This window comes from Trypanosoma cruzi, genomic scaffold, assembly GCF_000209065.1.
Source record: "Trypanosoma cruzi strain CL Brener 1047053516785 genomic scaffold, whole genome shotgun sequence".
Lineage (NCBI taxonomy): Eukaryota > Euglenozoa > Kinetoplastea > Trypanosomatida > Trypanosomatidae > Trypanosoma > Trypanosoma cruzi.
In genome coordinates, this window is record NW_001849491.1 from 17,031 (window position 1) to 41,367 (window position 24,337).

At 55.3% G+C, this 24,337-nt stretch overlaps 8 protein-coding genes and 2 pseudogenes across 8 annotated transcripts, besides 16 other annotated features; all 10 read left to right on the top strand.

Moving 5' to 3' along the window:
- Positions 1 to 175: a sequence feature (areas not merged during assembly with more than two copies in the genome that could not be assigned to a particular haplotype).
- Tc00.1047053510557.10 lies at positions 43 to 2,682 on the top strand (annotated as a pseudogene).
- Positions 176 to 991: a sequence feature (haploid, Esmeraldo-like haplotype).
- Positions 992 to 5,265: a sequence feature (areas not merged during assembly with more than two copies in the genome that could not be assigned to a particular haplotype).
- Positions 2,766 to 2,844: a sequence feature (T-rich).
- Positions 3,658 to 3,687: a sequence feature (AT_rich).
- Tc00.1047053510557.30 (uncharacterized protein) lies at positions 4,947 to 5,549 on the top strand (the record flags this gene model as incomplete). The annotated part of the gene is made up of 1 exon (XM_806025.1): positions 4,947 to 5,549. One exon carries the CDS (start codon positions 4,947 to 4,949, stop codon positions 5,547 to 5,549), a length of 603 nt encoding a protein of 200 aa, XP_811118.1.
- Positions 5,266 to 5,422: a sequence feature (areas merged during assembly that could not be assigned to a particular haplotype. This can correspond to areas where the two haplotypes were merged or to regions with more than two copies in the genome that were merged during assembly.).
- Positions 5,423 to 6,049: a sequence feature (areas merged during assembly that could not be assigned to a particular haplotype. This can correspond to areas where the two haplotypes were merged or to regions with more than two copies in the genome that were merged during assembly.).
- Positions 6,050 to 6,572: a sequence feature (heterozygous, non-Esmeraldo-like haplotype).
- Positions 6,573 to 7,746: a sequence feature (areas not merged during assembly with more than two copies in the genome that could not be assigned to a particular haplotype).
- Tc00.1047053510557.40 (uncharacterized protein) lies at positions 7,284 to 7,772 on the top strand (the record flags this gene model as incomplete). Its single annotated transcript, XM_806026.1, has 1 exon — positions 7,284 to 7,772. One exon carries the CDS (start codon positions 7,284 to 7,286, stop codon positions 7,770 to 7,772), a length of 489 nt encoding a protein of 162 aa, XP_811119.1.
- Positions 7,747 to 8,656: a sequence feature (heterozygous, Esmeraldo-like haplotype).
- Positions 8,076 to 8,100: a microsatellite.
- Tc00.1047053510557.50 (mucin TcMUCII, putative) lies at positions 8,290 to 8,979 on the top strand (the record flags this gene model as incomplete). The annotated part of the gene is made up of 1 exon (XM_806027.1): positions 8,290 to 8,979. The coding sequence occupies one exon, from the start codon at positions 8,290 to 8,292 to the stop codon at positions 8,977 to 8,979; it is 690 nt and encodes a 229-aa protein (XP_811120.1).
- Positions 8,657 to 24,337: a sequence feature (areas not merged during assembly with more than two copies in the genome that could not be assigned to a particular haplotype).
- Positions 8,766 to 8,867: a microsatellite.
- On the top strand, positions 9,543 to 10,640 carry Tc00.1047053510557.60 (mucin-associated surface protein (MASP), putative; the record flags this gene model as incomplete). The annotated part of the gene is made up of 1 exon (XM_806028.1): positions 9,543 to 10,640. The coding sequence occupies one exon, from the start codon at positions 9,543 to 9,545 to the stop codon at positions 10,638 to 10,640; it is 1,098 nt and encodes a 365-aa protein (XP_811121.1).
- On the top strand, positions 12,507 to 13,187 carry Tc00.1047053510557.65 (uncharacterized protein; the record flags this gene model as incomplete). The annotated part of the gene is made up of 1 exon (XM_806031.1): positions 12,507 to 13,187. The coding sequence occupies one exon, from the start codon at positions 12,507 to 12,509 to the stop codon at positions 13,185 to 13,187; it is 681 nt and encodes a 226-aa protein (XP_811124.1).
- Positions 14,203 to 15,165, top strand: Tc00.1047053510557.70 (mucin TcMUCII, putative; the record flags this gene model as incomplete). The annotated part of the gene is made up of 1 exon (XM_806029.1): positions 14,203 to 15,165. The coding sequence occupies one exon, from the start codon at positions 14,203 to 14,205 to the stop codon at positions 15,163 to 15,165; it is 963 nt and encodes a 320-aa protein (XP_811122.1).
- Tc00.1047053510557.73 lies at positions 15,723 to 16,400 on the top strand (annotated as a pseudogene).
- Positions 16,399 to 20,396: a mobile genetic element.
- Tc00.1047053510557.76 (uncharacterized protein) lies at positions 22,042 to 22,659 on the top strand (the record flags this gene model as incomplete). The annotated part of the gene is made up of 1 exon (XM_806032.1): positions 22,042 to 22,659. The coding sequence occupies one exon, from the start codon at positions 22,042 to 22,044 to the stop codon at positions 22,657 to 22,659; it is 618 nt and encodes a 205-aa protein (XP_811125.1).
- Positions 22,181 to 22,200: a microsatellite.
- On the top strand, positions 23,661 to 24,260 carry Tc00.1047053510557.80 (mucin TcMUCII, putative; the record flags this gene model as incomplete). Its single annotated transcript, XM_806030.1, has 1 exon — positions 23,661 to 24,260. The coding sequence occupies one exon, from the start codon at positions 23,661 to 23,663 to the stop codon at positions 24,258 to 24,260; it is 600 nt and encodes a 199-aa protein (XP_811123.1).
- Positions 24,064 to 24,148: a microsatellite.

Here is a 24,337-nt window from a genome sequence, read left to right on the forward strand (position 1 = left end):
GAAAGGACACAGCACACACACCGCCCACACACACATATTTATATGCTCTCACGTGTTGCTGCAGTGAAGGCACCCCGCACACACAACCGTCGCCGCGTGACCGGATCCAGCGGAAGGAGGAGGGAAGGAAGAGAGAGTGAGCCGCAGAGGCCCAACATGTCCCGGCGTGTGTTTACTTCCGCGGTGCTGCTCCTCCTTGTTGTAATGATGTGCTTCTGCGGCAGTGGTGGAGCTGCAAAGGCAGAGGAGGATCAGTGGTCTGATCCGAAGTTTGAATGGAAGGACGTCACTGATGATAAGAAAGTTGTGGAATCGTTGGGTGTTCCCGGCCTTTTGAAAGTGGGGAGTGATGTGTTTGCCGTTGCTGAGGCGCAGTGCAAGGAGGCTCAAGACACCGTCTTTACTGGCATTGCATCCCAACTACTCACGGAAACAGAGGATAAAGAAAAGGAGGAAGAGCTGAAGGATGCCAAGGATACACAAATTCTGGAGAAAGGCGGTTCCCCAAGCAGGAAAGTAGATGTGAGCCGGCCAACAGCAGTTGTGAAGGGAAATGATATTTACATGCTTGTTGGAAAATACGGCGGTGAAGGTGCCGCTGCTTGTCAGGGTGCATCTGACGCGGCTCCTTGGGGACTCTTGCTGTTGAGAGGGAACGTCAGTGATGGGGAAAGTGTAAAAAGAATTCTTTGGAAAAATACTTACGGTCTCCCGTGCATTTTTGCTGTCGAACATCACGAATCCCTGACACGGCTGATTGGTGGCGGTGGATCGGGTCTTACTTTAGAGGACGATACGCTTTTGTTCCCAGTGGAAGCCACGAAGGAGAATGGAAAGACCGTTTCGTTGGTCCTGTACTTGCAGGGTACTGAGAGCTGGACACTGTCGAAGGGGATGTCTGCCGATGGCTGCAGTGATCCCTCCGTCGTGGAGCGGGAGAAGGGAAAACTAATGATGATGACAGCGTGTGATGATGGCCGCCGCAGGGTGTACGAGTCCGGTGACAAGGGGGATTCGTGGACGGAGGCACTCGGGACACTCTCGCGCGTGTGGGACAACAAACACAAGGGAAATGTGAAGGGAGTTAGAAGCGGGTTCATCACAGCGACGATTGACGGTGTCGATAGTGATAAGAGAAACGTGATGCTCGTCACCCTGCCGGTGTATTCCGAGAAGGACGAAAAAGAAAATGAGGAAAAGGGCGTACTCCATCTTTGGCTGACGGACAACACGCACATTGTTGATATTGGGCCGGTGTCCGGTGATGATGACGTTACCGCCAGCTCCTTGTTGTACAAAAGTAGTACAAGCGGGAATAATCATCATCAGGAGGAGTTGATTGCACTGTACGAGAAGAAGAAAGTCGGAGGGGAGACACCATCACCCGGTATGGTTTCTCTGCGTCTGACTGAGCAGCTGGAGCGGGTGAAGAAGGTGCTGGCGACCTGGAAGAAAGTGGACGAACGTGTCTCCAACCTGTGCCCCTTTAAAAGTGCTCTGGAGGACACCCCAGCTGACAATGGCTGCAGCGCTGTTAAGATCACGGATGGGCTGGTTGGCTTTTTGTCTGGCGACTTGTCTGGTAGCACATGGAGGGACGATTACCTCGGGGTGAATGCTACAGTAATGATGGAAGAAGGGGCTGAGAAAACGGAAAATGGCGTAACATTTAAAGGACGTGGTGCGTGGGCGGAGTGGCCTGTTGGCAAGCAAGGGGAGAATCAGCTTTACCACTTTGCGAACTACAACTTCACTCTTGTGACGACGGTGTCCATCGACGGTGTGCCGAAGGAAGGAGATACAGTTCCATTGATGGGTGCGAAGATGGATGACGACAATAATAATCCTGTGCTCCTAGGACTGTCGTACAACAGCGAAAAGAAGTGGATATTAAAGTGCAGTGGCCAAACGACAGAGAAGCTCGGCAGCACTTGGGAGCCACAGACAACTTACCAAGTGGCCATTGTGCTACAGAACGGCACCCAGGGCTCCGTGTACGTTGATGGTCAGCGTGTCGGAGATGCACAATGTGAATTGGAGAATAAGAAAGATAAAAAGATCTCCCACTTCTACATTGGAGGGGATGGAGGCAGCGCAGAGGGCCAAGGAGACGTCTCTGTGACCGTGGAGAACGTATTGCTGTAAAACCGCCCATTGACTTCCGAAGAGATTGCAGGGCTTACCAAAAATACAATTACTATTCCGAAGCCGGAAGGTCCGAAGACATTGGTGGTGGATACTCAATCACCAGCGGTAATTGCAACAGATGTGCAGGTATCCCTGCCCCGGCCTAATTCTGCCGGGCAACGGTCGTTGGAAGAGGAACCGTTGACGGCAAATATTGGTGCTGGCGGTGTATCCAGTGCAGCTTCCGTTGCTACGACACCCTCGTCTGATGCTAGCCCAACGGTGGTGACAGGGAGTGGAGATACGATGCGGGGAAATGGATCACCCCAAACTCCTGAGGTGAGCGTGAGCTCTGGCGGGCATGGGGAGAAGGTGGAAGGAACGAATGGGCAGGAGGAGGGAATCCATTCACAGGTCAGGGAAGTAAATGCTACGGCACTCAGCAGCAGTCTCGGAAATGTGTCGCAGGGGAATAACACCGACGCTGGCACCATGCGTGTGAGCGGACTGCCGCTCCTTCTCCTGTTGGGACTGTGGGGGTTTGCGGCTCTGTGAGGAGTGACTGGCTGCCGCGTGGGAAAATTGCGACCTCCCGAGAACAGAATTACTACCCCATGGGAACGACTTACTTTCATAAATCTTTTTTTTTTTTGCGTATTTTAAATTTATTTTCCTGTTTGCTTCTTTTTTGGTAGATTTTACTTTTTTTTTTTTTTTCAAATCTCTCATCGCCTATCCCTTCTCTTTTTTGCTTTTTAGGGCAATCACTATGGACGTTTTTTCTTTCCTACTCTTCCCTCCTTTTAATTGTTTCTTGCTGCACTCTTCCTGTGAGGGGTGCCGTGTGTTTCCCACCCAACTGCTCCACTCGCACACCCACCGAGACGCTCATGACGACGGCCCTGTGCGCCTCGCCTGCTGCACGCATGAGGAGGGGCGGCGACGAACGGCGCGCTGAGGGAGCCGTGACGTGTGGGCGTGCGACGAGGGCCGCTGGGGCGGAGCACACATTTATTTCCCTTTTGTTTTGTTTTGTTTTTGGCGGCCAGGGCGGGCAGACACCCGCAGCGCCACACACACACACACAGCCACACCCTGCCACCGTGTTATTCTTTGAGGATTTGTTTTGCTTTGCGTGTTCATTTCACACGCTGGCGCACCCTTCGGGGTCGGCCTCGTGAGCATTTCTCTCCCTCCGATGATTTTTCTTTTTTTTTCTGCGCTCACTCTCCCGATGGAGTGACGCGACTCCTGTCGTGTCTGCGTGCTTCTCTCAGTCCCCAATGCGCACAAGAAGAGTGACTGTGCTCTGCGGGCCGCACTCACGCGCCAATGAGAGGGCTGAGGGGAGCAGCAACGTGCAGATGGCCCCATGAAATATAAACGATGTGCGGACACACAGAGGGTTAGACGGTTGAAAGACATTTAAATATCTTTTCAATTTTCTTTTGCGGGCAAAATATATGCAGACAGTTTGGTGTGGCTACACGGCAAGCAGTTGTTTAAATTTGTGTGGAACAGTAATGGACGATTTATTTTCTTTTTTATTTATAATTATTTCGTGTGATGGGGTTTATATAAGATGAAGGGTAAAGTTTTTTTGTTTTAAATAAATCTTGTGTGAATTGCCGCTGTTTGGGCTGCAGTGCAGTCATGAGTTTGAGCGGTCTTCTTCCTGTTGTTGTTTTTGCCATGCGTCTCTGCTGTACATTTTTGTTGTGCGTCTCTCCACACACTCTGCTCCCTCTTTTCTACTTTTATGCTTTGTGTTTCTGCAGGCACACACAACCACACACACAAAAGATGCACATTGAGGTGGATTTGATTGCTCCTTTTGTAGTGCATGCTGGCAGTTGCGTGTGGCGGCTGTTGTCTTCTTCCGTGGCCATGAGGAGAAGTGAGGAGGAGGGAGGAGGGAGTGCGCTGCCCGAGTCTCTTTTCCTGCGGGTGTGGAGCACCGCGTGTGGCTGCGTTGAGTTGGGCTCCGTGTCCCATTGAGGGCGGGATGGCTGGAAATTTTGGTGGCGCGTCAAGGATGGATGAGGGTTCGCTTGCGCGTGTGGCTGTTGTGGTGGCCGCGGGTTTTTGCTATTTCTCTGGGGCTGTAGCGATGAGCTGGGAGGAGATGGTGGTGGATTTCTTCTCCTGCTGCATGGCGGGTGGCTGCTGGCGTTGTGTGCCTTCCTTGCGTGGATGCCGTCTCGTGGTGTGTGAACTGTGCGGCTGGGCCTGCTGCCCTCTCCTCATGTTGTCTGCTCTCCCTCTCTTGCTGTATCCGCGGTGCTCCGTCCCTCTCCCTCTTGTTGCATTCTTTTCCTTTCCGTCTCACCGATCAGCTGACTGACTCCAGCGACTCCACTACGGGTGACCATGACTGCGATGGTGACGATGGTGACGGTGCGGCGCCGTGTGGTGTGCGCCGTGTTGGTCCTTGCGCTCTCGTGCTGCTGCTGCTGCTTCTCCGTGTGCGTGACAGCGGCTGGCAGTCCTGGACATTTATCTGGTGATGCGGATGCGGTGGTTGTGCTGGTGGATGTGTCGTGTGCTCCGAGTGACGGCAGCCTGAGCTACCGCGTGTGTGTGTGTGTGGGCGTGGAAGAAGTGTTCTGTTGCCAGTGCTGAGGCTCAGCATGAGAATTATACTTTCAGTGGCTTTGATGTGCGCATGCATAGCAGGAATGGTGAGCTGGGTACTGTGTGCCATGTGGCCAATGCGGTGCACACATCTAGCAACTGTGCTGCCAGCTGTGCAAGGAAGGAGGAAGGGGCCACCGTTGCCTTCACGATGAATGTGACGGCACATAAATACGCCGGCCCTTATGAATTGTGGCGGCGTCAATTTCTCCGATGGAACCATCCATCCGACTGCACGGAGCAGCGATGCTGACCGGACAGGCATCTGTCAGTTGCCGCCACCCCGTGAAGGGAGGGATGACACAAAATCTGGTGGGACAACTGCGCCGCAAGTTAATGCTGAGCCGCCACGTCAAAACGAGGATTGGCGACAGTCTGCGGCGGCTGACAGACCCAACACCGTCGATCCGAGTCCCGCATCCAACACGGCGACCAACACGTCCGAGACGAATTCAGAGTTTGCCGCCAATCCGAAGGAAATGATGGTCCCGAATGCATCCAAGAAGAGGCTTTCCTTTGCCAACGGTCCGAGAATAGTAGTGGCGCTGAATGCATCCGGGATCATGTCTGTCACTTATGGCGGCAGGGAACACGTTGCTGCGGATAACACGGACGAGGTGAATGAGCACAACGCCACTGGACACAAATCTCTCGTTTCAGTAAATGGCGTTGCAGGCAGTGGATTTTTTGCTGAGGGTGATGCGGGCGGATTGAGTCAACGCAATGCCTCTGGACACGAAAACCCCAATTACGAGAATTCACCGCGCAGTATTCCGGGAGCGGTGTGAGTCCCGACGACTGCTTTGCCCTGCTCTACGACGCGAAATTGACACTGCGAGAGCTAACTGTTGACGGCACTGTGCGTGTGTGCGTGTATTGGGCGTTGCTGCTTCTTCTGGGATTGTGTGGAGTTGTGGCGGTCTTGTGAGCCAAAGAGTGTGGAATTGCGGCTCCTCACGGAGAACGTGTGCCGCGTTGCATGCGTGTTTTCCTTTATTATTTACATTTTACTGTTGGTTTTGTTGTTTTCCTGGAATAATAAGTATCCTTGCTGTTCCTTTATTTAATGGTCGGTTGCTGTACACTCTCATGTGTGACGTGTTTTCCATCATGTTTTTTGTTGCCCACACGCGGTGCCGGCCTCATTGCCGTGCGTCCCACGGACTGCACGAAAGGAGGATTGGAGGAACAGGCCGGATGCCTAATGGTGTGTGCAAGCTGCTGCCGTGCGTGGTGCATGGACTATTTGATTGTGTGGGGAGGTGCATGGAGTGACGAATACTTCTGTTTGGCATGTCGCGGTGTGTTGGAATGATGTTCGGAAAACATGTGAGGGGTGTTGTAGTTTGTGTGTCTTCTCTGGTGGAGCCGACATGTGTGCGGGGATTGTGGCATTGCTGGCTGACGGTTCCACGTCACTTTTCAGCATTCCTGGATGTGCTGAGGAATGACGGCTGGAGACCAGCGTGTTGGCACTGCCGGTGGGAATAAGTACACGAGGAATTGGCCATTTTCTCTTTCCCATGCTGGAGCCGATGGACTGGCACGAGGGCACCGGCTGCAGGCTGCCTGCCAGCACGTGTGAGCAGCGGATCCATGCACACACAGACGCTCATCGCAAGAGCTTGTGTGATCACAGTGGCTTTTGTGGCGTGCTTTTGTGGTCGCCAGCCCGTCGGAGAATGTGTGGACCAAACGGCTGACGGAACACGAGGAAAATAAGTGCGTGCACTGTGCCGTGTTTCGGCGTCGATGGCAGAGCGACAGGAGGCCCGTGCTGGCAACTGAGATCTTTGCGTCGCGAGGGATGTCGGTGTTGATTTTGGGTTGTCGAGGGTGAAATGATTTGCTGCTGCCCGTGTGTGTGGCCACTCCGGCGGAGGGCGGACACAAAAGGGAGGGATGCAGGCGCTGCGTGTGTGTGCAGGTGCCATGCAACAGCGTCACAACAAACATGCTGCGACTCGGTGACCCTCACATCGCTGTGGTCCTGACGAGCAGCCCAGGCACGGCCCGCACCGATGCACTTAGTGGACGGAGTGAGGCATCTTCTGAGGCGCAGCAGGGTGCAGGATGTGTTGACGGAGCCACGACGTGCATGGAGTGTCACGATGGCACAGCCGGCTGTGGCTGGTGGAATAATTACTTCTCGGAGGCAACAGAGAGAGAGAGAGAGAGCTGCTGCTGCTGCTGGCGTCGTTGCTGCCTTTTGTGGCCTCCCATGCCGATTATTGTCTGTCCGCTGATCATGGGTGGTGTGCCTCCACTAGTGACGTCGTCTGCAGGCATTTCACAGCACCAATGAAACGCACATCACGTCGCATGCTTTGGCTGTGGATGTGGTGTCGTGCATGCAGCCGGCATTATTTTGCCCGACTCCTTTTCACCGCCTTGCGACAAATAGATGCGTCGCCGCCCGAGTCATTCACTGCAGCTCCGTGTGTTGTACTGCCAGCACAATACTCTCGTGTTGTCTGGCGCCTGGCTGACAGTCAAGCACCACTGCGCTGGGAAATGCAAGGATGTGGACTGCCGCTCACGGTGTTGGGCACCGCTGTTTGGATGCGGCGGCCACACGAGCGGATGTATTGTGGCACAATCAAATGCGCGAAATACGCGGAATCACAGCGGCTGCAATAATATCAACGGTGTGGCACCACGGAATGTGTGAGGGGGTGATGCATGATGAACCACAGTGGGCGGCATGCGAGGGAAGTGCACCGCGACGGAGCGTCATCCCGCCCTCAGCCTGCAGGGGAATGTACGCCCACAAGAATATATGGTCGAGGCACCACCAAACACACATGCCCTTCTGTGCACCAATAAATAGGAGCGAAGGTGCGTTCTGGTGCGTGGGAGTCCACTCACATATTCTCATTTCCACCGCAATAAATGGTGAGGAATCAGGTGCCACAGCAACGAGGGAGGAAATAAAAACATCTATTGCAGCACTTTACCAGCGAAAAGCAGGAACAACACAAATTGAATTATTGGCTGCACCAACACAATAAAAATTCACAAGAGAAAGAAACAGTTGTGCACACTGCAGGAACCCCAACACACGATGCGGGCATGAAGGTTTGCCCTCCGCAAAAACAATAACAACATATGCAGGCATCTTCCACCCTCCAAAAAGAAACACGAATAAATGGCTGCTTTATTCCATTCCTTGCGCTTGACTTTGCGTGTGCGGCTGCTGCTGCGGTGGTGGCTGCGCTTCCCGTGGACCAACAATCCACGTGGTGTGCGGTGATCTCTCCTTTTTCATCGTTACTTTGCTGTTTTGTGTTGCTGTGGGCGCTGCACCTATTCTCGTGTGTGTGTGTGTGTGTGTGGGTGCCTGTTGCTGTGGATTGGAGTGTGTGTTGTGCGTGGTGTGCGGCGTACGGTGCATGCCTGGCTGCTGCCCTCTCCTCTTTTGTGTGTTTGCCCTCTGTGTGTGTCTGCCGCACCTCTCGTCTCCCCTGTTGCTCTCCATGTCCCTCACTGTGCAGATCAGCTCCACACCACCGAACAACCACACTCACGATGATGACGTGCCGTCTGCTGTGCGCCCTGTTGGTGCTTGCCCTGTGCTGCTGCCCGTCCGTGTGCGTGACAGCAACTGGTGAAGCTCAAGATGCGGACAGCTCCAGTTTATCGCCTGCTCAGCCAGCAGAAGCAGGTGTTCCGGGTTCAGCAAATAGTTCCAAGGCGCCAAGTTCAACAGGTCTGGAAGTTACGTTACCGGGACCCCAAAAACCGGACGATAAGGGACAAGCATCAGACACGAGGAGTGATACCGCAGGAAGTACAGGTGGAGTGGCCGATACGCCAGGGAATTCAGGTCCAACAAGTCCGGCGTCTGATACAGAACAGGGAAAGGGTGGATCCGGTAGGTCTGGGAGTTCAGGTACGGCGGCCGATACGGCACAGAAAAATGGTTACAACGATACGACAGAGCCAAAAAGTGGCAATAATCCATCTATAGACCAAACAAATACGAATGCCGACGATTCGGCCGAGAAGACCACGGTGACCACGACAAGCACGACGACGACCACTACAACAAAGGCACCAACTACCACCACCACTACGACTACGGAGGCGCCAACTACAACGACCACCCGCGCACCGTCACGTCTTCGCGAAATCGACGGCAGCCTCAGCAGCTCTGCGTGGGTGTGTGCCCCGCTGCTGCTCGCCGTATCCGCGCTGGCGTACACCACTCTGGGCTGAAGAATTGTTTGCGGGCTGTGCGTGCCAGCACTCAACCGCGGGGACTTGTGTGCGTCTACTGTGGTCCGATGTAAATAAATAAGAGAAAATAATGATTGTGTTTTGCTTCACTTGCTTCCGCTGCCCTGCTGTGTGCTCCTTGCCGCTCCCCGCATCCGTCACGCTGAACGCACCCCAGACACACTCATATGCATGGCACTCACACAACTGATTGCGTGGAATCGCATTTGAGGATGGGTGCGTGCGCGCTGGAGCCATACTGTGCAGCCCTTTGTTTTGTGTGTGTTCACATTTTTTACTTCATTGCTGTTTGTTTAGCTGTGTTTTGTTTCTAATTGTTTTGTGTGTTTTCTGTTTGCTTGCTGCGGGGCGTTGTGTGTTTTCGCCCTTTCACTGATTCCAACTGCCTCATGGTGTGTGTGCGCTGCCGCTGCTGGGCTGCTGCCATTTTTGACTGTGCGGTGGCTGTGCGTGGTGTAGCGGCCGTGTCTCTCATTTTGCTTCCGCTCTGCGTTGACGGGAAGTTATTTTGTGCTGAAGGCTGCAGGCAAGTGACAGGAGTGATGGCGATGATGATGACTGGCCGTGTGCTGCTGGTGTGTGCCCTCTGCGTGCTGTGGTGCGGTGCCGACGGAGGTTGTGAAGAGGCATCCGCAGGTTTTCAGTCTGATGCGTCCGGTGATCTTGTGGGGGAAGGTGTAGATTCACAGGATTCACCGCGCCCTGAAACGCCAGGATCACACACAGCAGGCCCAGAAACACCACTACCAAATGTTCAAGGACAAGCTCTCTCACCACCTCCTGAAGTAACTGTGTCAGGAACCGAAGGTGCTGCCGAGGAAGAAAAAGCAAGAAGAAACGAAGATGTAAAATTGGTTGAAAAGGAAAAGGAAGGTGATGGAACAAGTCAAGAGGTGAAAGAGCCTGAAAACAAGCTGATATCAGTGAAGGACCGGCAGTCGCATGACAACGAAGGCTTACAGCCACCATCATTGAATGGCACTCATGAAGATGAAACGATAACACCATCAGAAGACAGTTTGCAAGTAAATAAAGATAAACAAGAGTTGCCGAGTCCCTTGCAGCTTCCATTACCCAACAGCGCAGCGGATGGAAACCCATCATCCACATCTGCAGCTGGCCGTGGTGACGAGAAAAGTCGCGAAAACGGCAATGGCACGAGGAATTCTCAGCAGTCTGTCGCAGAAGACATTGAACAGAACAAAGACGCCGGCGAAAAAGTTGTCGCACCAACGGGTGGAGAGGAAGATTCACGATTGCCGGTTATGACGGTTGAAGAAATGCGTGGTGCAACAACGAAGGGCAACAGCGGCAGCAGCACCACGGCAGCTACGGCCATGCAGTCCGGCACCGGCACAGAAGGCACTCCAACCAACAATCATCCGAACCGACCCTCCATTGACAGCGACACACCACTCGGAAGTATTTCCGATGGTGAAGCTGCATCAGCCAACAAATACGATACGGTCTCTCAGAGTGCGGGATCCACAACAGCGCCCACCACAAACGCTAAAACAGGTGAAACGGCTATGCCTGGCGACAGTGACGGCAGCACCGCGGTCTCCCACACCACCTCCCCTCTTTTGCTTCTTCTTGTTGTTGCGTGTGCGGCTGCTGCTGCGGTGGTGGTGGCTGCGTGAGAGTGAGGGAGAGAGAGCCGTGCACCGCCCGCACACACACTCGTCCTTCTCTCTCTGTGTGTGTCCCCTTGCATGGACTCTCGCCCTCACCTCATCCCACGAAGCACACACATAATGTGCCCACTGTATATATGCATGCACACCCATGCAGGCCCGTTGGTGCTCTCTTTTGCACCACACGCACCGCTGCCGTCCTGCCTGGCTGCATGGGCGGAGCACCGTAACTGTTTCTGTTTTTTTTCCGTTGCTTTGAGTGGGCGACCTCTCTCTCTCTCTCCCTGTGTGTGTGTTTTGCTTTACGGGAGCAATGAGAGTGTGTGCGCTGGTCGTCCCACCTGTTGCTGCGCGTCCCCACTGCTGGGTGGACGCCCCCCACGCTTCGGCTTTTGTTGTTGGTATTTTTTATCCTCTGCCTGTGTTGTGGTTGAGTGCACCCATCTTGCTTTTTTTGATTGCTGGTTTGCTTTGACTGCGGACGCCTGATTCCTCTTTGTGTGTTCCCACATTGTTTTGTTTCTCCTTCTAAAAGAGTCAGCCACTCGTATCCTTGTAAAGCCACCACGTCCTTTTCTTTTCCACATACGCCATGCGTCAGTTGATCCACGGCACCCCACGGTCAGCAGCGCTGCTGGAGCTGCTTGTGGTGATGCCTGCGACGTGAATTGCCAGCGAGTGCTTTGCTGCCACCCTGACGTATCCTTTGCTTCCTTGACGATGTAGGGCGTACCGACGGCGCGTGGGCGTCTGTGGTGCTGGTGAGGCACGTGCGTCTCAAACCGTATGATGCGTCGCAGGTGTGCAGCGTCGTTTCGAAGCACCAATGGGCGTTTCTACTCATCATGGCGTCCACAACGGACCCGGATGGCAGCAGGTGGCACTGCGATTCCTCCTGGTGTTGCACAGCGACTTCTTGGACGGCGCGCTTGATTGGCGGCACTTGGGGCTTTTGTGGGAGAAGGTGGGAGGCTGAGGGCATTAGGACTGAATTGTTTTGAGTGGCAGCGTTCCGTTGACTTGCGGCCATTCGTTGCACTCTTTTGGGGTTTGGCGGCCCGTCTCTTTTGTTTACTTCCCACCGCAGCACGTGGATAACACTGGTCCGAGGAACACTTGTTTAGACGGGTGTGAGCTGCTGCCGTGCGTGGTGCATGGACTATTTGATTGTGTGGGGAGGTGCATGGAGTGACGAATACTTCTGTTTGGCATGTCGCGGTGTGTCGGAATGATGTTCGGAAAACATGTGAGGGGTGTTGTAGTTTGTGTGTCTTCTCTGGTGGAGCCGACATGTGTGCGGGGATTGTGGCATTGCTGGCTGACGGTTCCACGTCACTTTTCAGCATTCCTGGATGTGCTGAGGAATGACGGCTGGCGACCAGCGTGTTGGTACTGCCGGTGGGAATAAGTACACGAGGAATTGGCCATTTTCTCTTTCCCATGCTGGAGCCGATGAACTGGCACGAGGGCACCGGCTGCAGGCTGCCTGCCAGCACGTGTGAGCAGCGGATCCATGCACACACAGACGCTCATCGCAAGAGCTTGTGTGATCACAGTGGCTTTTGTGGCGTGCTTTTGTGGTCGCCAGCCCGTCGGAGAATGTGTGAAGCAAACGGCTGACTGCACACGAGGAAAATAAGTGCGTGCACTGTGCCGTGTTTCAGCGTCGATGGCAGAGCGGCAGGAGGCCCGTGCTGGCAACTGAGATCTTTGCGTCGCGAGGGATGTCGGTGTTGATTTTGGATTGTCGAGGGTGAAATGAATTTGCTGCTGCCCGTGTGTGTGACGACTCTGGCAGAGGGCGAACACAAAAGGGAAGGATGCAGGCGCTGCGTGTGTGTGCAGGTGCCATGCAACAACGTCACAACAAACATGCTGCGACTCGGTGACCCTCACATCGCTCTGGTCCTGACGAACAGCCCAGGCACGGCCCGCATCGATGCACTTAGTGGACGGAGTGAGGCATCTTTTGAGGCGCTGCAGGGAGCAGGATGTGTTGACGCAGCCACGACGTGCATGGAGTGTCACGATGGCACAGCCGGCTGTGGCTGGTGGAATAATTACTTCTCGGAGGCAACAGAGAGAGTGAGAGAGCTGCTGCTGCTGGCGTCGTTGCTGCCTTTTGTGGCCTCCCATGCCGATTATTGTCTGTCCGCTGATCATGGGTGGTGTGCCTCCACTAGTGACGTCGTCTGCAGGCATTTCACAGCACCAATGAAACGCACATCACGTCGCATGCTTTGGCTGTGGGTATGGTGTCGTGCATGCAGCCGGCATCATTTTGCCCGACTCCTTTTCACTGCCTTGCGACAAATAGATGCGTCGCCGCCCGAGTCATTCACTGCAGCTCCGTGTGTTGTACTGCCAGCACAATACTCTCGTGTTGTCTGGCGCCTGGCTGACAGTCAAGCACCACTGCGCTGGGAAATGCAAGGATGTGGACTGCCGCTCACGGTGTTGGGCACCGCTGTTTGGATGCGGCGGCCACACGAGCGGATGTATTGTGGCACAATGAAATGCGCGAAATACGCGGAATCACAGCGGCTGCAATAATATCAACGGTGTGGCACCACGGAATGTGTGAGGGGGTGATGCATGATGAATCACAGTGGGCGGCATGCGAGGGAAGTGCACCGCGACGGAGCGTCATCCCGCCCTCAGCCTGCAGGGGAATGTACGCCCACAAGAATATATGGTCGAGGCACCACCAAACACACATGCCCTTCTGTGCACCAATAAATAGGAGCGAAGGTGCGTTCTGGTGCGTGGGAGTCCACTCACATATTCTCATTTCCACCGCAATAAACGGTGAGGAATCAGGTGCCACAGCAACGAAGGAGGAAATAAAAACATCTATTGCAGCACTTTTACCAGCGAAAAGCAGGAACAACACAAATTGAATTATTGGCTGCACCAACACAATAAAAATTCACAAGAAAAGGAAACAGTTGTGCACACTGCAGGAACCCCCAACACACGATGCAGGCATGAAGGTTTGCCCTCCGCAAAGACAATAACAACATATGCAGACACCTTCCACCCTCCAAAAAGAAACACGAATAAATGGCTGCTTTATTCCATTCCTTGCGCTTGACTTTGCGTGTGCGGCTGCTGCTGCGGTGGTGGCTGCGCTTCCCGTGGACCAACAATCCACGTGGTGTGCGGGGATCTCTCCTTTTTCGATGGTTTCTTTTCTTTTGTGTTGCTGTGTGCGCTGCACCTATTCTCGTGTGTGTGTGCGTACCCTCCGTGAGGGGTGCAGACACGACGGACCGCTCTCGCCGTATGTGCATGCGGTGGAGCCTTGTGTGCCGCTCCTGTTTGCTTCTCCCTCCTCCATCTGTGTGTTGGTGTTGTGGCAGGGCTGCGTGTGTGTGTGCCTGTTGCTGTGGATTGGAGTGTGTGTTGTGCGTGGTGTGCGGCGTACGGTGCATGCCTGGCTGCTGCCCTCTCCTCTTTTGTGTGTTTGCCCTCTGTGTGTGTCTGCCGCACCTCTCGTCTCCCCTGTTGCTCTCCATGTCCCTCACTGTGCAGATCAGCTCCACACCACCGAACGACCACACTCACGATGACGACGTGCCGTTTGCTGTGCGCCCTGTTGGTGCTTGCCCTGTGCTGCTGCCCGTCCGTGTGCGTCACAGCGACTGGTGAAGGTACCGATAAGGGTAGCATTTCAACGCTCCCTGCTTTGTCAGAGGCAGCAGGTGGTCAGGGCACGCCAGGTGTGTCCATTACGGGACAGACATCAATTTCCGAGAACGGTACGGTACAAACTCCAGGTGAGAACGGTGCTGTAGGGTCAGAAAACCCGGGCATTGAGGAAGTGACATCAGGCACGGCAAGCGATTCCGGAAAAGTGAAAAGCCCGGAAACCGGTACGCAAAACAGTACGAGGGCCGATGCGGAAGAACCACTTGATGCGCCTGGTTTGCAAGGAGCAGCAGGTGCGGCGTCCGGCAATGGACCGACATCAAATAGAGAGGCCCGTACTTCAGACTCAGCAGACCCGGCCAAAACGGTACAGGAACAGGCACAAATTAAGGGGCCCGCTGGGACAGAGTCGCGAAGTACGTCCAGTAAAGAACACAAAGGAAGTGAGAGCCAAACGTCACAAGGATTAAGTTCCGGGAACGGTAATACACAAAAACCAGGTGAAAACGATGCGGTAGGGCCAAACAAGACGGACGGTAAGGAACCGAATTCAGGCACGACGACCGATAACGGAAAAGGGAAAGGTACGGGATCGGCTCCGTCAGCGAGTCCCGATTCAACATCTCCGGGGCCTATTACAGAAGAGCAACCAGGTGGATCCGCTGACCCAGTCCAACAAATTCAAAAGGCAAATGCGTCAACTACGACGAGCACTGCGCCAGAGGCATCAAGTACTACGACTACGGAGACGCCTAGTACTACGACCACCCGCGCACCGTCACGTCTTCGCGAAATCGACGGCAGCCTCAGCAGCTCTGCGTGGGTGTGTGCCCCGCTGCTGCTCGCCGTATCCGCGCTGGCGTACACCACTCTGGGCTGAGGAATTGTGTGCGGGCTGTGCGTGCCAGCACTCAACCGCGGGGACTTGTGTGCGTCTACTGTGGTCCGATGTACTAAACAGGATAAACTAATGATTGTGTTTTGCTTCACTTGCTTCCGCTGCCCTGCTGTGTGCTCCTTGCCGCTCCCCGCATCCGTCACGTTGAACGCACCCCAGACACACTCATATGCATGGCACTCACACAACTGTTTGCGTGGAGTCACATTTGAGGATGGGTGCGTGCGCGCTGGAGCCATACTGTGCAGCCCTTTGTTTTGTGTGTTTTTGCATTTTTTACTTCATTGCTGTTTGTTTACCTGTGTTTTGTTTCTAATTGTGTTCTTGTGTGTTTTCTGTTTGCTTGCTGCGGGGCGTTGTGTGTTTTTGCCCTTTCACTGATTTCAACTGCCTCATGGTGTGTGTGCGCTGCCGCTGCTGGGCTGCTGCCATTTGTGACTGTGCGGTGGCTGTGCATGGTGTAGCGGCCGTGTCTCTTCTTTTGTTTTCTGTGCTTTTGCAGGTCGGCTCCACAGCGTTGGGCGACTCCACTGTTTGTGATGATGACTGGCCGTGTGCTCTGCGTCCTGTTGGCTCCTGCAGTGATGTGCAATGGCTCGTGCGTGTTTTCGACGGCTGCTGCGACGGTGTGTTTGTGCGGCCCGCTGGTGATGGCGCGGTGACTGCTTAACAAGCGCGGGCTGTGATGGCTGCGGATGGAGGACCGTGGCCGGTGGCTCTGGACGAAAGGGGAACGTGAACTCTGAGGTTGATAGCAATCAGGAAGACGAGGAGGGTGGAGAAAGCACGGCGGGTGAGGGCCATAATCCCACCCCCGCAGGACCACTCACTGCTCCGACGAGGCAGGATCAATCCTGCAGCGACCCACTGCGAAGTAACAATTGCAATCCGTCCGGCACTGGCAGCGCCTCTGCCGCTCAGATGCGTGCAAATGGACAGGAGTCTTTGGGCGGAGGGCACGCTGGTGGCGGGAGGACCTCCCAGGGAAGTGAGGCTTCGGAAAAAACCGTCACGGGACAGTCACAGTGCCAGGGACGGCAAAGGAAACACCGCAAGACGATGAAGGAGGAGAACCCGGAGCGCAACACGAGGCCGACCAAACCACAAAAATGACTGTGATGACTTGTTGCGCAAAAACAGCAGTGGAGCAGGAGGGTCACCAGCGAGATCGCAAGGTGCGCCACGACCCGATGGTGGCGAGAATGCTCATTATCATTTTTTCCGTACTCTTACCAGCACGTCTAGCTATACAATGCCATCTGGGTGCCGAGGAGGCGGTTGGGCAGCGGAAAAAGCTTCCTGCTATGAAGCAACTGCCATTGAGAGAACATTTCGCTGCGTAGATCTTCCTCAATGCCCAGCCGTTGGCGCGCAGCGGAGGTGCCCGGGCATTCTAGAAGCAGATGGCGAAAGGTTTCCTGCGGGTCAACTGGCGTGCCTGTGGAAGTTGGCTGATCCTGCGGTGGCAGAGACCGCTTCCTGGCACCACAGGGCGAGTAGCGGTGAGTGTCTTAGCGAATGGTACGACGCCACTTGTTGCTGGGCTGGGTAGTAAGGCATGTCAGCGGGTCCGTGTGCCATATGGGCGCCATTCCATGTTCCGTGTGTTGTCCGGTTGCCATGGTCTGCGTCGCATGCTGAGCCGCAGGCTCGTCAACATGCACTCCACAATGTCCGCAACAAAACTGCAGGTGCACGGACCGGCCGGCACGCATCAGTGTCAGGAGACGCTGCCAGATCCGGTCCTCCGTCCAGTCGGTCTGGCGGAACGGGTCCTTGTTGAGGGCCGCTAGGAGAGACTGGCTTTGTGTCGCCACAAGCGGGGTTTTTACGCCTGTGCTGGATCCGAGGGATAATCAGCTTCTCCAGGGCCAGGAGCAGCGCACTGGATTTCGTCCTGCAGCTTCAAGGGCGTGTGCCGCAGTTGTTACGTACTTTCTCTATTATCTGCGAGGAATGCAGGGATGAAGGTGGTATGCCAACCCCTGCTGAATTGGGAACGTCGACATCGCCATCCGTTGCGAGTATCCACGAGCGGTGGCTGTGCGGCGCTAGAGCCTCTTCGCTGACTCTGCGCATTTCCCTTATCAGTTCTTTTTCGTCGGTGATCGAGTGATCTATCGGAAGTTCCACAGCGATGGTGACCCGGTGAGCGGAGGCCGCAGACCAGGGAGGAATGGAGCCACGAAAGAACCGCTCTTCGCGTGGTGAGTCCTCGGTGATGCCGTAGCCGTTTGCGTATGCGTCTACGAAGGCATATAGCTCGTGCCGAGACAATGGCGGGATGCGGAAACCTGCGCGAGGCGAAGGCTCAGACGTTGATTTCCGCTTCCAGTCCATCTGACAATTGCGTGTGTTATCAAACATGGAGAGCCGCACGCAGGCGGACAACATGGAGCGGCGGTATATTTGCTTCTAGGAGTGCGGGTTCCCGCTGAACTTTGCTCGGAACTTCCCTGACAATGCGTGCCAGACCTGCGTACGTCTTTTGCATCTCATTCTTTGCTGAATCCGCCGCTACTGCCCATATGAGCTCGCTGCCGTAGCGTAATTTGGAAGCGCCGTATCCGATGATGAACGTGCGTAGGTCATGTGGAGATGGTCCCGCCTCTTTATGCGCAATGCGGCGTAGCTGCGATATCCCCGTTGCGAAGTGGCCGCGCAGTGCTTGGAGGTCGCCACATTTACCGTCAGTCGCGGATCGAGGTCCATGCCAAGAAGCTTCGTAGTTCGCGACGCCCCCATGGTGATGACTGGAATTTTACATCCAGCCACTTCCAGGGGTCACTTTCCTTCACGATCATAGTTTGACTCCGTGTGCGTGGAGAGTGTGGGCCAAGCGGCTTTGCACTTTGACGGGTTGATGGCCAGGCCATTTTACTGACCCCGCGCGTGCAGTTTTTTGGGGACCGTGTTGACTGCAGGAATGGTGTCCTCCCGAGAGTGGCCGTTGATTACAATGGAGAGGTCATCCGCGTGCATGTCTGCTGTGACGCCTGGGAAGCCGTTCAGCAGATTGAGAGGTGGGTGTGCGTAAAGGGAGAACAAAAATGTGTTCCCAATACGGACCCTTGAGGAACTCCTCGCAGCGTGGAAGACCGATCGCTGTGTCTGTTGCCAACTCGTGTCTTCGCGTAGCGGCCACGCAGAAAGTTTCTAAGCCACCTTCTACAGTTCACCCCCGGAATATTGGCCGGCAAGCGACTGAGGACTCGATGATCTATGAACTCAAAAGCCTTGCTGGAGTCAATCAGCACCAACGGAGCCCGATGGGGTCTGCAGTGGAGCTGGCTTCCAACACCGCTCTTCCTGGGAAGGTTCACTTGGAAGTAATCGTTTCTGTTATGCTCAACTTCATGTATCAGGTGTGCCAGCTGCATCGTCGTGGTACGCATACTACGGCACGCATACTGGTGCGGACGAGGCGTCCACAGCCAAAGCAATCTCCTCAATGCCATTTTCTCAGCAACCTTACCCACGATGGAAGGACAGCTGATTGGTCGATATGACTCCGTTAGCGCCGGCGAATGACCGGGTTTCAGGACTGGGACGATGGTGGCTCGTCGCCACTGGACCGGAATCGTGCCGGCTGTCCGGCTGTGGTTGATGCGGCGGAGAGGGAATCGGAGACACTTCGTCGAAAGATGTCGTAGCGCCTCGCCGTAGACTTCTTCCGGTCCGGGGCCTTGCCGTACGGTGTGCTACGCAGCGCTGCACGCAGTTCCGCTTGATTAAAAGAGGCATCCAGAGAGAGGGGAGAGAAGGAACCTATCGAAGATGAGGCGGCCGACTCGTTGTTGTTCTGCGGCCTAAGAAGGGAATGGAGAAGAAATACACAAAGACTTGTTTTCCCCGTTATTTCCCGTTGGAAAACCCAATCGCCTTGCGAGGTGGGGAGGAATCCAAGATTGAGCGCGTCCGCTGCTCTCCTTGCTGTCCTGAAATTATTCTTCCGGCCATCGTACATCAACGCCGTTGTGGGAGATGGAATTGATGTCTTTTTACGTCCGGAATCGTATTTTTAGGCGAGTGGTTTGCCCGGGTTTAACTTTCTGATGCGATGCCGATATTTGCTGCGCGAGCGCTCACGGAGTAGGAGGAAGAATTGGCTCCTTGTCCGTTGCGTCTCTGCTTCACGGTCGGGCGTCGGTAACTGCAGACAGCGGGCCTTGCTGTCGGTAGCAATCCGCTCTGCTTTCGCAAGGGTGTCACCCCGGAGCTTGGGACCATCCTTGTGCATGCCGCGAGGTCAACGCCGTCGAAGTGAAACTGCAAGCGCTCTCGTAAAAGCTTTAATGCCGGTTGATTGCTTTTTGTAGTCGCATGCTGGAAGTTGTGCGTCGAGGTTGTTGGCGAAGGACTCCCACTTGGACTTCCACCAGCTGTAGAAAACTCGACGTACCGAAGTGGGTGGCGAGGGTATGGTATCCTTAAATGCCTGATGCAGCGTGAATGTCAACACATGGTGGTCACTGAGCGGCGGCACATTGGCTGTCCAGTCGGACACGGTAAGATGCCTTGACCATGTCCGGTCGATACAGGATCTCTCTCTTGCACCACGAGCATACTTTGTTTTACCAGGGGTGTTAACCAAGGCGGGTCCTGCATCCGTGCGCGGTTGTATGAAATTCTACAGCGGAGTTGCTTGGAGGGGTCTCCAGGAAGGGCTCCCACCGTGGGCGACGCACGTTGAAATCCCCACACGGAATGAGCGGCGACGAGACCGAGAGGCAGTTCAGCAACCGCCTAAAGGTTGTGTCAGTTGCGGCGGTGGTCTCATATAGGTGCTCGCTACAATAAGATCACGGTTCTGGCCCAGCGCGACCCGGACCACCACCACTTCGAGGCTGGAATCACGTTGAGGAGTGATGAGGGGCATACGCTTGGAGCGGAGAGTTTTCCTCACCAGCGCCGCTGCAACACCTTCCTTGCGGATACGTGATTGTGCATGGAGCACATACTCTCCAGCGTGCATGCTGGCGATCTGCTCCGACGACTTCCAGGTCTCCTGGATGGCTATCATGTCTGCTCCTTGCGCCATTAATGTTGCGAGTTTGGCCGGCGTCAGTGAGGGAACGGTCATCTGGAGTGCTGCTATGGGGCTCGGGCTTCGCTCAATGTCTCCGCCTCGCAGTAGCTTTTGCCTCTGCGCGTCACTTACGGCACGCAGACGACATGTGTAGCGCTGGTAAGCGCCGACGAAATCCGGCAGCAGTGAAACCCGCTCGTCCGTCGCATCGTCTGAATCCCACTTGCTGCGATCCCCACTGCTGTCCGCACACTTCGTGCTTGCGTGCCCCCTGGTGACCGGGATATGGTTTGGCCCTTCGCGCTGTATGCGCTTGAATTGTCCTTTCGCGACTCTTCGCTTGTCTTGGCACCTGGCCCCGGCGGTGTATTGAATGCGTTGCTGCGCCATCTTGTACCCGCAGCCCGCTGCTCGCTCAGAACGATGAGTAGCACCTCCCTTGCTGACGGTAGCCTGCGAAGTTCCTGGGAAACGGGGGACACTACTCGCACCCGCAGACACGGGAAGAACGCATGCCGCACGGAGAGTTGTCGGCCCCTCCCGCTGCTCTCTGTCCTGCTAGGAGTGAGCGAAGGACTGGTCCACCGCCGCCCGTCAGCGCTGCTGGGACGCCACCGACGTCAGCCTTTATCCACGCCACGACGCACGGTCTCCGACGTGGTGACGCCTGTGAGTGACGGAACGGCACGAGGGCTGAGCGAGCGCATCGCTGTGGAGTGTGAGCGTCGCAGGGGCGGCGTCCCGCGCTGCACCGTCGCCGTCGCCGCTCTCTCGCAGTCCCGACTGGCATCTCGACTGCGTTCGACACCGTTGACGATGGGCGACTGCTGGCCGTGCTCGGCGGGCTCCCGCGCCTGTGCTGTCGAGCCCAACACTGGTTGCGCAATCACCTGGGAGGCGGCCGCGTTGGGGTGAGTGATCGCGAGCAATGTTCACGAAAGCAGCTCCCTTTAGCCGAGGCAGCCCACTGCAGCACGTGGGTAACACAGGTCCTGGGAACACTTGTTTAGACGGGTGTGAGCTGCTGCCGTGCATGGTGCATGGACTATTTGATTGTGTGGGGAGGTGCATGGTGTGACGAATACTTCTGTTTGGCATGTCGCGGTGCGTCGGAATGATGTTCGGAAGACATGTGAGGGGTTTTGTGTGTAGTTTGTGTGTCTTCTCTGGTGGAGCCGACATGTGTGCGGGGATTGTGGCATTGCTGGCTGACGGTTCCACGTCACTTTTCAGCATTCCTGGATGTGCTGAGGAATGACGGCTGGCGACCAGCGTGTTGGCACTGCCGGTGGGAATAAGTACACGAGGAATTGGCCATTTTCTCTTTCCCATGCTGGAGCCGATGAACTGGCACGAGGGCACCGGCTGCAGGCTGCCTGCCAGCACGTGTGAGCAGCGGATCTATGCACACACAGACGCTCATCGCAAGAGCTTGTGCGATCACAGTGGCTTTTGTGGCGTGCTTTTGTGGGCGTCAGCCCGTCGGAGAATGTGTGAAGCAAACGGCTGACGGAACACGAGGAAAATAAGTGCGTGCACTGTGCCGTGTTTCGGCGTCGGTGGCAGAGCGGCAGGAGGCCCGTGCTGGCAACTGAGATCTTTGCGTCGCGAGGGATGTCGGTGTTGATTTTGGGTTGTCGAGGGTGAAATGAATTTGCTGCTGCCCGTGTGTGTGGCCACTCCGGCAGAGGGCGAACACAAAAGGGAGGGATGCAGGCGCTGCGTGTGTGTGCAGGTGCCATGCAACAGCGTCACAACAAACATGCTGCGACTCGGTGACCCTCACATCGCTGTGGTCCTGACGAAAAGCCCAGGCACGGCCCGCATCGATGGACTTAGTGGACGGAGTGAGGCATCTTTTGAGGCGCAGCAGGGAGCAGGATGTGTTGACGCAGCCACGACGTGCATGGAGTGTCACGATGGCACAGCCGGCTGTGGCTGGTGGAATATTTACTTCTAGGAGGCAACAGAGAGAGAGAGAGAGAGAGCTGCTGCTGCTGGCGTCGTTGCTGCCTTTTGTGGCCTCCCATGCCGATTATTGTCTGTCCGCTGATCATGGGTGGTGTGCCTCCACTAGTGACGTCGTCTGCAGGCATTTCACAGCACCAGTGAAACACACATCGCGTCGCATGCTTTGGCTGTGGATATGGTGTCGTGCATGCAGCCGGCATTATTTTGCCCGAGTCCTTTTCACTGCTTTGCGACAAATAGATGCGTCGCCGCCCGAGTCATTCACTGCAGCTCCGTGTGTTGTACTGCCGGCACAATACTCTCGTGTTGTCTGGCGCCTGGCTGACAGTCAAGCACCACTGCGTTGGGTCATGCAAGGATGTGGACTGCCGCTCACGGTGTTGGGCACCGCTGTTTGGATGCGGCGGCCACACGAGCGGATGTATTGTGGCAGAATGAAATGCGTGAAATACGCGGAATCACAGCGGCTGCAATAATATCAACGGTGTGGCGCCACGGAATGTGTGAGGGGGTGATGCATGATGAATCACAGTGGGCGGCATGCGAGGGAAGTGCACCGCGACGGAGCGTCACCCCGCCCTCAGCCTGCAGGGGAATGTACGCCCACAAGAATATATGGTCGAGGCACCACCAAACACGCATGCCCTTCTGTGCACCAATAAATAGGAGCGAAGGTGCGTTCTGGTGCGTGGGAGTCCACTCACATATTCTCATTTCCACCGCAATAAACGGTGAGGAATCAGGTGCCACGGCAACGAAGGAGGAAATAAAAACATCTATTGCAGCACTTTTACCAGCGAAAAGCAGGAACAACACAAATTGAATTATTGGCTGCACCAACACAATAAAAATTCACAAGAGAAGGAAACAGTTGTGCACACTGCAGGAACCCCCAACACACGATGCAGGCATGAAGGTTTACCCTCCGCAAAAACAATAACAACATATGCAGACATCTTCCACCCTCCAAAAAGAAACACGAATAAATGGTTGCTTTATTCCATTCCTTGCGCTTGACTTTGCGTGTGCGGCTGCTGCTGCGGTGGTGGCCGCGCTTGCATGGAGTGGTGTGCGGGGATCTCTCCTTTTCAATGGTTACTTTGCTTTTGTGTTGCTGTGTGCGCTGCACCTATTCTCGTGTGTGTGTGTATCCTCCGTGAGGGGTGCAGACACGACGGACCGCTCTCGCCGTATTTACATGCGGTGGAGCCTTGTGTGCCGCTCCTGTTTGCTTCTCCTTTTTCCATCTGTGTGTTGGTGTTGCGGCAGGGCTGCGTGTGTGTGTGTGCCTGTTGCCGTGGATTGGAGTGTGTGTCGTGCGTGGTGTGCGGCGTACGGTGCATGCCTGGCTGCTGCCCTCTCTTCTTTTGTGTGTTTGCCCTCTGTGTGTGTCTGCCGCACCTCTCGTCTCCCCTGTTGCTCTCCATGTCCCTCACTGTGCAGATCAGCTCCACACCACCGAACGACCACACTCACGATGATGACGTGCCGTCTGCTGTGCGCCCTGTTGGTGCTTGCCCTGTGCTGCTGCCCGTCTGTGTGTGTGACAGCAACTGGTGAAGATCAAGTTGCGGACAGCCCCAGTTTATCGCCTGTTTCGCCACCGGGAGCAAGTGTTCCAGGACCCGGTGGTTCAGGGTCGCTGACACAGGCCGGTACTGGACAGACACAGAGTGGAAACCCCACACCACAAGCATCAAGTGCGGGACCCGGTGTGCCAGGGAGTCCGGATACACCAAATCCGGAGTCTATTCCAAAAGAGGAACAGGCACCAGGTGGGTCCGATGGGTCAGGGTCGTCAGGTGGGTCGGTTAACCCAAATGCATCGTCAAGTTCCGTGACCGCTTCTGTACCGGCACAAAGTCAGAAGGAACATGCGCCAACAACAACAACAACCACTACTACGACAAAAGCACCAACTACCACCACCACTACGACTACGGAGGCGCCAACCACAACGACCACCCGCGCACCGTCACGTCTTCGCGAAATCGACGGCAGCCTCAGCAGCTCTGCGTGGGTGTGTGCCCCGCTGCTGCTCGCCGTATCCGCGCTGGCGTACACCACTCTGGGCTGAAGAATTGTGTGCGGGCTGTGCGTGCCAGCACTCAACCGCGGAGACTTGTGTGCGTCTACTGTGGTCCGATGTACTAA